Source organism: Pagrus pagrus, assembly GCF_965226575.1.
Source record: "Pagrus pagrus genome assembly, chromosome: 15".
Taxonomy (NCBI): Eukaryota; Metazoa; Chordata; class Actinopteri; order Spariformes; family Sparidae; genus Pagrus; species Pagrus pagrus.
The window spans coordinates 23,993,141-24,006,926 of record NC_140199.1 but is presented as its reverse complement, the minus strand read 5'-3'; the positions used below and the strand labels follow the sequence as shown (position 1 = coordinate 24,006,926).

Genomic DNA, 13,786 nt, shown 5'->3' with positions numbered 1-13,786 from the left:
AACCTTCAGTTCCGTGACTTTGTGATGTCACACTACATCACTATGTCACACATTCGCATAATTTATGCCTAGTGGCTTGTTTTGCACGTAAGAATTAGCATTTATTTATTATTAAGTACAGCTGCTCTGTTGTTGCTAGCTGTGCAGGCTCAGGTGTGGCTGAGCTGACCAATCGGAGCAGCCCTGAGTGTTTCAGGCAGAAACTCTCAGGGCTTTGTTTGTTTGTTTTCAACACATTCAAAACATTCAAGTATGTAAATATTCTCTAGTAGACCACCAAAATAAAAGTATGAACAAATATGTGAAACATTGAATGGTTTCAGCTTCAATATGGGAGAATTTGCATTGTAAATCAAACATCTTCAGGATTTGGACTCAAGTTCAGCCCTACTGCCTACAACCCGCAGTCAGAAGCACCACAGATGCACATAAAAACATTTACTCTTCAACTTTCTCCAGTTTAAAGTCAGTAATGATCTTCTGCATATCAGCAGCTAAAAGACAGGATGTTTGCAGTTTGTGAAATCTTCTTGAATTCCATGAGTGGCACATGTAAAGTAAGTTCATACCTTTTTAAAAAACTTCTGCCAGAATAGAGAGAATCCCATTCCACCTATGTGTTATCTTCTCTCTCCAGCTTCTGCTTCATAGGCGGGCTGTGCGGACCTGTTTGGCCTCAGAACATCGACACTGGGATGAACGCACGGTTGTGTGCCTGTGTATGTTTGTGTAACCTGAATATCACCTAGATTAACACCTGTATGCAGTATAGGCATACAGACTATATGTGTGTGTCACAGGGAGATAATTTATGCCTGTGTGAGGAAACATAAATATGGCTGGTGACAGATCTGTTTGTACATACACCTTGAAAGTCTGCAAAATAAACCGATCACATCCCCTGCAGCTGACTAGAGGTGACCACCTTGAGTTTATACACTCGAGTCACACACAGTAAACACTCCTCTTCCTGATAATTCAGCATTTCATGCCCGGTTTACGCAGCCCCAAGGCTTTCTGGGTGATTATCATGGCATTTCCATTTGCAAGCCCCTGGGCATGACAATCTGGAGGGGACTGATTTGGACAGTTTAGATGCTCAAATGTTTGGAAAATGCTCCTCTGCCTTGGGGCTAGGACACATATTTTCAGATAGTTTTTAAACACATTTGAACACATTTTAATCAAACAGTAATTTTTGGAGAATAATTGAATGATTAAATGACGCTGAGTGCAAACAGGCAGCCGTGCTACCTGCCATCTCAGTTAAAAGTGCTACACCAGATGTGCGAGATAGCACGATCCTAGGAACAAAAATGTTACGATACTAGAAATTTTTCATCAAATTAGCAAAAACAGACACACTTAAAAGTCCCCTTCAGCCTGGAGGCTGTGTTGAGTTTTTGCCGTGACCATCAGTGTTTGATAGCGGTCTCTACAAAGCTCATCTCCATCAGTGCCCAGGAGCTGTGCGGCTGTTATCAAACCACCAAACATCAGAGCAGAGGCTGGGAGTTTTCTCTGTCCTTGACTCCGACACACGCTTTACGAAGGACAAAGCTTCCAGCGCTCTCTGCTTTCATAAAAAATACATGCGGCATCCAAAGGGCGGGTATCGACTATCACAGGGTTCAGTGTGTGTGCGCAGTCACAGAGATATACTGCTAAATATATAACTAGCGCGAGTGCTGCCCTGTGCGTGGGTGTGAATACATGTGAGGGTGTGAAAATGAAAGCTACAGCTGTGGCCACTGAAGCCGTTTTTTCGGTAAAAACGCCAGCGAGCGTCGTCGGGTTAAAGAGATGATAATCATCAAAACAAACTGTCAGCTCAACACGTATACACAACTGGACTTGATTTTTCCCCTTCCCCACCTGCTAGACTGTGCCAGAGCTCACTTTATTGTCAACTCATGCATAATCCATTTGCTGCACACCTTATCAAAAACCCCAGACTCAAATAAATCTGACTGTATTATTCCCCAAGGCTGAGAGCTGTCAGGAACTTTCCTTTTTTGAAAAACTTCCCTCGAAATAAAAACTCTATTACTCAGAGCTTTTTAAAGCCTCTTTTTAAACATTTTTTTAAAGCTTGATTCATCCACCTAAACACGAATTCTCAAGCGGACGGCAGAGCACGAACAAAGTGCCCACGAGTACAAACCAAAGAGGATTTCGAGGAAGACAAATGAACTCGAGTGTGGCTGGAGGAGAGCGGGGGCAGAGAGGGGACGGCAACAGTTAAAGATGTGTTGCTCTCGAAAGGAGCAGCTGACTAACTCTGAATTCTAAGTAGAGGAAAGTTCTGCTTTTTTTCTTGAGGCGCTAAAAAGACCAGTTGTGTTGTCTAAGCGCGCCAGATGGGCCTGCGCTCTGTGACTAAACTCCGCGCACGCGCACACACACACGCACACACTTCCAGGACCTCGAGCTGATCAGCATTCAAAGTAAACACTCGCCGTTTTCCCTCTTCTCTTTTCCTACACACTGTTTCTCCTTTCTCTGCTCCGCTGATGGTTCCACAGGAAGGACGGGAGTCGCTGCTGTTTACCCTCTTATTCCTCAGGGGAAAAGACGGAGGCTCAGCCAGCGGGAGACAGACCGAGGGGAGAGAGTGATGCTGAGTTGGTTGGATCTTTGCACTGTTAGCAAACATGGTGGCAGGGAGACCAAATGCCCTCAAGGCTTTATAGAGCTTACAGTTTCAGCTTTTATTCCCAGCAGACTAAGAGTAACCTTGCAACGACTGCTCGGGAAGTTTAAACACCTTAATCCTGTTACAATGCATTGTCCAAACGGGTATCTCCGCTGCACAAACTCACGCCTTCATTTCACTGGACTGAAGCCAGTTTTGGAATGACTCCCAGTTACTTTCTCTTCTGCAATGACGAGGCATGATTTTGAGCTTCAGTGAGGTGTGTTTGTGTGTTAAGTAAAAATACAGTGCCAGTTTACAGCTTGTATGTATTATCACATGTACAACACGGAGGGATGAAACGCAGCGCCATATGCAGCATGAAGAAGCCTCTTAAGAACACCTGTGCAACTGCACTTAGCGCCCAGGATCTATTGTGACGACGAGGCCGAGGAGAAAGGGCAGGCCGCGGACATATTGACTTAGCACCTTGCTTTGTTCCGGAGCTCAAAAAAAGCAACTGAGAGCACTTCACAGTGGTGTTTGATGGTGGAACAGAGTGGGGGAAGAGAAAGTGAAGAGTGATAAGCTGCATGTCGGATTGAGGACTGGTCATGACTTAAAATCAAGACTAATAAGAACCTCGGACATTAAAACAACTTTCCTGATCATTCATAGTGATGTGAAAGGTAACAGGCCTCTAATTATTCTTTATAAACAGTAACCTCATAGATTTCTATAAAGGCCTTTATTTTGGCAGATTTCAATCAAGTTTCCAATTAAATTGTTTTGTGAAAGCTGTAACTATCCTGACAAAGCAGCAGGGATGAACAAAAGTGCTCAGAGTTGGTGATTTTACGGATTCATTTTGTAAATTTGCAGTAGCCAGTGATTTACAAAACACTATTCAAAAGATACCAAATTCTTTATCTGGTACCTTTAAAGACAGTCCACTGCTAAATTGCAAAACCAGATGTCCTCCAGGCGGTCCTGAGCACAGAATGGAAAAGCACACCAGACTTTTACCAACCTCATTTGATGCAAAGTTCAAACCACGGGCAGCACAGAAATAATTTGTTTGTGAGGGACATGTTTTTTTATGTTGCAGTGTTAGGATTGACACCGCTGGCCTTAAAAAAATGAACTTTCTGATTGTTCTCTGATGAATGAAAAAAGGGCACCTGGGGTAGGTTTCTCCGTCTTTTACTTCGATTGCAATTCTTTCTGTTTGTGTCTAAATCTAATTGTCATTTTCACCAATCATTCTGCAATGCATTCAGTGCTGTCTTTTATTTATTTTCTTTTATTTCTTTTGTTTTCAAAGAATTGTTACCTGGGAGAAAAATACAAATTTCATGCCGTCAAATCTAGTTTAAAAACAATGGCACGATAAATACAAAAAGAACAGGCACGGTAAGGTTTTTCAGGCATCTGGCAAACATTTCTCCCTCTGTGGGTGTTTGAGTGACATTAAGCAGAATATAACTGAATGTGGCGCCGATATATAAACAGTCCACTGTGGCATTTGAAACAACAGTAAAACAAAAAATCTGTCACAAAACCCAACTGAGGCTTTGTTTGATATGGGAAAAAGTGAGGGAATCATTTTTCACAGTGTATAAATATGAACGGCAGCCAATTCCTTTTATTCTTGAGGGGGGAAGATAAGCCATCAGCAGCTTTATTAAATGTATGCAGACAGCGTCATGAATAGTGTATTTTCATTACTTTTGGAAACGGACAAAAATCAGACTCATATAATGCATGTAGTGAAGACTTTGGAGGGATTTAATAAATGGGTTCACCATACTCACATGTATGATTCAAATGATCTGTGAAACGTGCTGTCTACACTCGGAGACTATTTTCACAGAGGACTGATGGAGCTTCTTCACACGGTGCATCGACAGTCACCTGAAGCTCAACATCAGTGAGTGAAAACCAATGAGCTCGTGGCTGACTACAATGCTTCAATTATGGATGTTGCGGCAAAGAAGCTGCAAATCCTAAAAAAGTGGATGCTTCACGTGGGCACCCGAGATTAGTGTCACCAATTCAGCATCTGACAAGATGTGACATACAGTCACAATCTCCCCTTCTGCTCTTGAGTTATGACCATATTTTTGTAAGAATTAGTTAATGGATTCTTGAATAATGTCCAAAAACATGTTGTCCATAACCTTTGGCAATCAAACTCATATCATTTTCTGCAGGAAGTCACAATGGACATTTGTGCCAAATTAGAAGGAATTCCCTCAAGACGTTCTTGAGATATGGTGTTCATGAGAATGAGATGAACGGACGGAGGCTTTTTGTTCGCAGAAACACAAGTCTCACTCAAGGAGGAGTCTGGCTCTGAAATCTTTCAAGGTGACTTCTTACAGTTGTTGCATCATCTAGATTGTTGTCAGCCATGTCTTAAGAAATAAATTCTTCCTGGCCTTTCCAATAGGGAAACTTTAAACTCCTCTCCCAACTCAACTCCCCACTGTTGTCTTCCTGCAACAGCTCACCTCGCGCAAGATTTCAGGGCAGGACTTCCCCTTGAATGAGACTGAGATGTTTCTGGTTACAAAAAAAATAGTTTCTGTCATGTTGTCAGACACTTCCAGTAACAGTGTCAGTCTGTCAGTGGCAGAAACAAGCACTTTTAGGATTACACTGCAGCCAATACAGCCGTGCTGCAGCTGCCAAAAGTTTTGGTAAGTGAATCATTTACACTCTAAAATATGTGAACATAGGGCCCAGATTAAAAATACTGGAATTTCCCTTTGTCGTCATGGTTACAAGAATAGCCGTGTGGTTAAGGTTCGGGAACAACTGCAGTCATGGTTATAAAAAAGAAACCTATGTTGACCATTTGTAGGAAACAGGAAACGAACTGCAGTCTGATGTTGTGTTGACCCATCCAGCCCAACTTCCTCCCACCGCTGACTTTGTCCCTCTATAATAATGTCACTCTACTTCCTCTTTGTCCAGGACCTGTGCAGGTGTTCAGTCACAAACCAAATATATATGAAATACACCCTTCAGGAGATAGATCGACCACTGAAGAGCTTGTGACCTGATGGGGCCTTTCGAAGCGTTCACATACCTGCTTGTCTTTGTCCTTCGCTTTCCCACTGCCCGACACCCGCGAAGAGGTGACATCACGGGGGATGACAGAGATCTGGTGCAGTGGCATGTTCATCCCAGCAGAGCCAACCAGGGAAGCTCACACACACACTTCCTGTCCCACTGCTGGAGCAAAGGGCATGATGGTCTGAACTACGACACCCTGCCCGCAATGCCCTGCAGAGGTCACACAGAGGACAGTTGGAGATTAGCAACGAGACAACAGATACGAATACAGTGTAAAAACAAACTTTGTATCGCTGCATCTGAAGGAGGCCGAATACACAATAAAATCTACAAGAAAAAAAACAAGAAATGAAAGTACTGAAGTGACACAGGTCCATTTTGTGTTTTCATCTCATCAGCTGATCACTTGACTGACCTCCTCTGCTGCTAGGCTTCTTCAAATGTTTTCAGTAGGAACCCAAAATGACTCAATTTAGATTCTGATGAGGACTCTCTGCAACTCGACCTCCAGAGTCTGTTTATTCATCGGTGGAAACACTGAGTGGTTTTATTTATAGTCGCATATCTGTATTCATATATCAAGTAGAGGAAACTATTTGAGTGCTGATGTTCTCACAACATCTCCCTTCGACCAGAAAAAATGTTTTTGAAATACAATTTTCACTGTGATTTAATGTTGTAGGCATAAACATAGACAACAGAGATCAAATTCAAGTCGAGATTAAAATCACTTTACATCACTTAAACAGACTGCATTACAGTTTTAATTCTTTACCTTTTTTTTTTTTTTTACCATATTCATTTATATCAATAGTAAAACAATGTCTTTTACAAGCGTGAGCTGTTCTGTCATAACACTTTGAGTAATTATCACTTAAGGTTTGTGTCTGCCTTGACAGCTTTATACTCATCAGTATGATTTCACAGGCATATGTAGACTTTCAATGCAAACAGGTACAAAATTGAGTAGACTTAACGTGTAAACAGACTCTATTATAGTTTGATTTGTATTGTACTGTATCTGTCGGTATAAATAGTGAAATCAAGCTTTATATTTTTTATCAATAAAGCTTTTAAATTGGCCCTGTGTCATTTTTCTTGTATTTTGAGTTGCAGATTAATACTTACTGTTAAATTAATAAAATGACATATCAGAGTTATAGCTGAGTTTATGCTGCAATAAATAACAGCATGTATGTCAGGTAAGGACACTTTCAAGGTGCAAAATGTAAAAATTGGCTAACTATCTAAGGTCGCTAGTTGTAATTGCCGTTAGCTGGTTAGCTCAGTTAGCCAGGCATCTAGCGATCTAGACTGGGAGCTCGGGGTGGTGTTACGAGACAGCCGAGCTTTATTAGAAAATTCACTGCAACAAAATACATACAAAAGCACAGTCGTCCCTTGTGATTTTCCACAGGAGAGCAGAAGTTTGTCTCAGAATAGCTCAAGCGCAGAGTGCAATAAATTATCACAGAGGTTATCCCAGAAGTGTGTAATAAATCACCACAGAGGTAATCCTGTGTATGGATGGATTCATTTTTTCCCAAAGACCTGGAGATTCAGGGCCATGATTTCCACAAACGAGAGATCTGTGGTGCGTGTGGTTGCCTGTCGTTCTTGGATAGATTGAGACAGACAGAGTCATGAAGTCAGCAGCAGCAGCAGCATGGGGCTGTCCTGGGGAGTTACACAAGAGGGTTTACAAATGGGTCGTTTTAACTTCAGTTAATGCAGCCATCTGTACCGCCACTGACTGCAATTAAGCTTTAGCTCCTTCTCACCACCAGGCCGCTTGTGTGTGTGCGTTTGCACGCAGCCCTGCTTCCCAAGCAAACCCTCAAGCTCCCCGGTATGAAAATGACGGGATTAAGAAACCAAAAAGCAAGCAGACAGATGGGAGGTCAGTGAAATGCCAGTAATCAGAAACCAGCGTTTGGTTGATGACGGGAGGGCGGGTGGTGCTGCTGGTGGTGGTGAAGGGTTTGGACTGAGATTGTCACAAGGGTTCATCAGTGAGGAAACAGACCAGCACAGCCAGAGATGCCACTTCAGTTCATCACCACACTGTCTCTGATAAGTATTTATCAAGATGCAGCGCTGATTACACTCATATGGGCTCACTAACACACACAGTCAGCAGTCACATCATCTTCTTGTGCAACAGCTGGCAGCCTCAGCTCGGTGCCAGAGAGGGTGGAGGGAATACATCTCTCCAACAAACTAACAAACTATAGAGCAGTCCTGGACACAGTGGAGCGGCACAGATAGAACAGTTAAATATTCATTGAGAACATTAGTCCCAACCTTATGTTTGCTCGCATCACAATCAATTTGTACTTCTACTGGTTATCCGAGACTTAATGTGACACATAATGACTTGTAAGAAAACTTCTGCTTGATGACGATGCCTTCAAGTTTTTGGTAACAACTGACGGTAAAGCTCTAAACTGAAGAGGAACAAAAATGTCGTCACTAACAGCCACACAACGGCCACACACTCTAAATTGCAAAATTACATCTATTAGCAACATTTTCAGCTCTAGACCTTCTTCAGGAAAATAATTTGTTATAATGAGAAGCCATCTCAAGTATGAAGTGGCTGCAAGCCGGCAACCAATTACAGTCCCCACATGAGATGTCATGCGATGAAGGTCTAGCACTGGAACGTCGCAAGCACACTTTTGCAGATTAGACAGTGGGCAGGAGTTTGCTTGAAACTTTTGGTCTGTTATTCATAAAACACATACAGTGGGGTCAGAAAGTCTGAGACTACCGGCCAAAACAACTCAACCCTGCACTCATCCCGGTCGTAACATTACCCTCTCCACTACAAACGACAACACAGGTTCAACAGCACAAGCAAAAAAAAATCCTTGAATCCTCGAAAAATGCTTGTGAGTCTCAGAACATCGCAGCACCCGGCAAGTCCCTCTAAGAGTTTGGACTTACATTATAAAGCGCTCTTTTAAATTATTTTCAAAGAGGAAAAAATGAGCGCTCAGAAAGAGACTTCATTCAAGACTGACTTTTCTGTCTTCAACTGATGATTCACACCCCTGTAAAACCCCACCATTTGCTTGTTTAGTTACACAGCAGGTCAAACAGATGAAGAAAAACAGGTACATTTGATCCAGAGCTGGATTTACCGAGCTAATCCAGGACGCAGCGTGCCCTTAGATGTCAGGATGGTTGAGGATGGTGGAGTTCTTTTCTGGTGCAACAGATGACTCGTGCTTTTTCGACTGATGTTCAACCCAAACCTGATCCTCTATGCTTCATTTTTAAAAGCCTGTTATGACGCTACTGTAGCTGTGCATGTAAAAACAGGAACCCATTAATAAAAACCTAAATTGGCCTGGTTACATCCAGCCACCAATCGTTCAACTCTTTCCTCTGCAGGCCTTGATTCCCTCCTTCCGAAGTCATCCATCTTGATTTCGTTACACGTTAAGTGGATTTAGTGACTTGAAGGCAAGAGCAGTGCAGTAATTTAATCCCTTTTGGTAATTCTATCTTTATTATGAGCCATTATGTGACCTCGCTTTGAGTTAGTGAGCTATGGAAGGAGAATACTGGTCACTTTGATGGGCAGAGAGTACGCGCAGTCATACTGTGTGCATGGCTAATGAGTTACAGTAAATGAGCGTGGGTCAGGGCACAATGTTACCCGCCTGAGGGCATCACATGGTGGCATCATTAAAGCTCCACAAATGTTTGGGTTAATTAAAAAGCGTCCATTCTTGTGTCATTTCCCGAGACTATGTGGTGAAGTAAATGAGAGGGGATGAACAAAACAAATCAAGATAGTCCGTGCCATGTATTGTGTGCGCCGTACGTAGAGCTGTGGCTTTGCAGCAGCATTCATCACTGCGGCCACAGCACGGCCCGCTGCTGCACCAGAGAGCTCGTTACTATACATCTGAAGAACAACAACTGCAGTAAAACCCTCCACTCCTCTCTTAATTGGCTCTGTATTTCAAGCCGTTGTTTAGCTGAGAGGTTGCACTAATGGGGAGAGATGTGCCAGACAGACACTCAGGATTATGCTTTCACCATATACAACGTATGTAAACATTCATTTCAGTGCTGCGGCATGAGTATTTTTAGGATTAGTAAGGCTAAACTCAATCTGTCAATCAAGCTGTCAGAAGGTCCCTTGGATGTGTGATCAGGCCATTTCCAGTTGTGCATGTGTGTGTCCTCTGGGCCGGCTGCCAGTCAAAGAGTTCACTGCAACAATATTAATAGCTACAAATCCTGCAGCACTCCAACCAATCACAGACCTCCTGTGGGTCCAATTTTTATGCTGACCTGTTGCCATGGCAGCAGCTCCAGGGGTCAGTTTAAGCTGTTAAGGGGACGATAGCTTTGGATTAATGGATGTACATCTGACTGGTTATAAGAAACGAGTTAATATCATTTTTTTGACTGTATTGTGGCGACATGATCATATCATGTTAATTGCTTAATACTGTTATCTAAATTAAAGATTCAAAGCAAACTGTAATTAAAAACTAACAAAATGAGGAAGTATTAGTTTTTATTATAAGTTGCAGATGTAATCTAACCAGTGTTCATTGAGGTCATGGTACTAAACATTTTTATAATTATTTAACCTCCTCAAACCCACTGACCATCATCAGTCTAATTTTCAATATGGTAGATACAGTGCAGGCTCTGTGGATAGGGATGCTTCACTTAAAACAATGTTAAAGGGAGTGGTTGTACTCCCCACCTGCACACTGACTCTGATTTACACAATGAAAAGTCAGGTAAAATCTGTGAAATCTGATAAAGTTGTCTGAAGTGACCTCACTTGAGGCAGATTCAGACTATAAGCTTGAAAAAAAAAAAAACAACTAAAGAAAGAGGAGGCCCTCTGTAGTCCACTCCTCATCTCTGCTTGAGGCTAGTGGCTCGAGGCTACATTGGAGTAACACACCAAGTTTTGAGGAGGAAGAACTGTATTTCTTAACTGTCTATTGTGAGTTATAGGAGTGCAATGCCAAATCATTGAAGAAGTAGTTTCAGAGTTTGTTTTTTTCTTGAAGACGCCTTACAACAACTTGTACAGCTGCATCTGTCTCACACATCGCCCTTTTTCTGCTGCTATTTTTACAAATGTAGCAAGGTAGCTAACAAGTTATGTGCTTTAGGGCGATCGTAATGCCACTTACTGAGCTCTTATTGGTAAACTGTTTCTCTAACTGGGGGAACCAGCAGTCAGCGATGTATAAAATGAGACATCTAGAATATTTTCATTTGATAAAGTGGTGCAGCTTAAAAAAAAAAAAGTTTTGGTAAACATTGTACTTTAATAATTAAAAATCAATATTTTCATATTAAACAATCACTCGTCGCTCAGTAAAGCTACTGTGCATTACCTTCCCAGCATCAAACAGCAGACGGACACAGTTAGCAGCTAGCTGGTGAACATAGTGGAACATTTAGCACCTCAGGAGGTGGTGGAGGAGACTAAAACAGAGCTAAAAGGACAGTGAATATCAGACTGACATTTGTCAAATGAATGATGATTGCTTCATGTCTGCTGGATTTGTAAATAAGCCTCTGATGCACTCGCCATATATACACTTTATAAGCTGTCAATGTTGTGTTTAAAGCCTACAAACAAAATATATTAAACGGGAAAAACTGGCTTTAAAAGGGGATAATGGGATTTTTTATACCGTGATGGTGAAAAATATTCTCACAGCAGGTCCCACAGAGAGACAAGGTCATCAAAACATTACTGTAGCTCATAACACTGAAGTCCATCTATTTTAAAGACAGACAATTGTGTCCTCCTCTCCCTCTCCTCCCCTCTCTGCTCCTGCTCCAGGTAAATCACAGTCCTGTCTCCTCCATGTTCTGCTCAGATGGGCTCTGCTGTTATTCAGCTTGCCAAGAGGCCCCTCTGTGTCCCTGCTGTCAGATCAGACCTGAGATATGGCTGAGAGCCCGTTCCTCGCTTCTGATGCGCAACCAGGCAGAAAAACTCGGCTGTGTATCAATCAATCCAACCATTACTGTACTACTGCTATAGTCTATATTTAAAGAGGTGTCTTCCTCGAGGATTGGCAGCTTATGAAAGAGACTGGATAGAGTAAGGGTCTTAAAAATGTTGAGTTAAACAGATAATACAGCTACATTTTGGATTCACAGTGCTTTAAATTCATGAATTTTGTAGCCTCATTTTGAAAGGAAGAGTTTGTTCTGCCTCTTAATCTATGACTTTATGCTGATATTACAGTTTTAGAGAATAATTTTAAACTGTGAGAGAAGATTAACTTCTGATTGACTGTAGTAGCTAAGCTGAGTATGTGGCGTTCCTCATTAAGAAAGTTCTCATAAATTTCACTTGTGCAGAAAGTATTCAGCGATCATTTGGCAGGTACAGTGCAACGCTTGAAAATGTAATTTCTTGCTTTGATTGCTGTTCCCTCAAGGGATGTGTCACTCCATCACTGAATCATTTTATGAGAAGGATTTTATAGAAAGAAAATGTGACAGATCTGCCTGTGTGTTGGACCGGCGCCCCTGCTGAAAGGTACGAGTCAGGGACGAGAAGGGGGGGCTTTAATTTCATCATGGCACAGATTCTATAGCCGTGTTGGCGGCGATGATAGGACTTAATGCCCTGCCAGAACTCACACACACACACACACAGACACACACATACACACATGGATTAACGTGGTGTCAGTAAAACCTGATGGACTCCTCCGATAAAGCCTGCTGCGGCTCACTTCCTCACACACACACGGACACGAATAGAAACACGTCAAATCTGGCACCGCAGTTCTTCATAGGTTTGGATGAATTGTTGAACAAATTTCATGTCAAACTGTTCGAAAATTTAACCGCCACTGACATTGTGTAGTCCCACACACACGCATGCAAACACACAGGCCTGCGCTGCAGACTGGTGATTACTCGAACACTTTTTCATAACCTACCGGGAATAAATTATCATAATGTTTTTTAGCTCATTGTCATTTCAAATGTTGCTGCATCATTTATCAGCAGCGGCTCTGTCTGAGCATTACTGCGGCCTCTCCTCTGCCTCCTAAATATCTCCATGCCTGTTTACCCTATATGCAGGATTAATCAAAAGCTCCTATGATATTTAAGTTTGCTGCATACATAATGCCTCCATTAGCTGTCCCATTTGATTATATGCTAATGAGTCCCAGTTTGCATGTGATTAATTGCGTGCTTGGTGGAGGGAGCTCTGCAGAGACATCTGGGATGAACGCGCTGGTTGGTCTGGAAAACGCAAGAGCTGCTGCTTTTTTCTACACACACACACACCGACAAAATTCTCTGGGAATTTACCAACATTAACTGAAAAGATCTTTACTCTTTCTCAGCTGCCGAGGAGCTGTGAAGGGCAAGAAGAGCAAACAAGAGCGAAAAGAGACAGAGAGCCAAGAGGGATAACACAGATGCTAGTGTAGACACACACACACACACACACACACACACACACACACACACACACACACACACACACACACACACACACACACACACACACACACACACACACACACACACACACACACACACACACACACACACACACACACACACACACACACCTCATGAAACTTCCTCTTTGGAAAAAGGAAGCAGGATCTGTTAATTTACAGTAAATGTTTCACTTTCAGTACCGCTACCAGATTAGACAGTGCAAAAGTGGGTTATTCAAAGTTCAGTTAAATACTTGACTAACATGATTCTCTCAGTGATCCCTTGTTGAATTCCCTGAATTAGTACATTGACATGTCAAGACTCTGATGTCAGACGCGTGAAGAAATCACTGAACGGTGTTCAACCTTTCCCATAATCAATTTTCTGAGAGAAGAGCAGTTTCATTCTTTCGGTTTCCCAAAAAAAGGGATGTGAAAAAACTCCCGCACCTTATTGCAAAATTTATGTTCACTGTGAAATGTTTTTTTTACTTCTCAGAAATGTACTAAAACTCATCTTATAAAACCATCAAGACTTCGTCAAGCCATCTCTCAGACTCCAGCTCCAAACTTAGACAAAGCATTTTTGTGTGTTAAA

The 13,786-nt window shown here is 42.1% G+C and overlaps 1 protein-coding gene across 3 annotated transcripts in view; it reads right to left on the bottom strand.

Annotated features, from left to right (window-relative positions):
* Window positions 1–13,786, bottom strand: part of LOC311270965 (E3 ubiquitin-protein ligase MARCHF8-like) — an 89,879-nt gene that overhangs the window by 61,746 nt on the left and 14,347 nt on the right. For all 3 annotated transcript variants that reach the window (XM_084376253.1, XM_084376255.1, XM_084376254.1), the window contains exon 2: window positions 5,730–5,926. In XM_084376253.1, coding sequence (XP_084232379.1) covers window positions 5,730–5,825 — 96 coding nt within the window. In that variant the 5' untranslated portion in view covers window positions 5,826–5,926. The remainder of the gene's footprint in view (window positions 1–5,729; window positions 5,927–13,786) is intronic.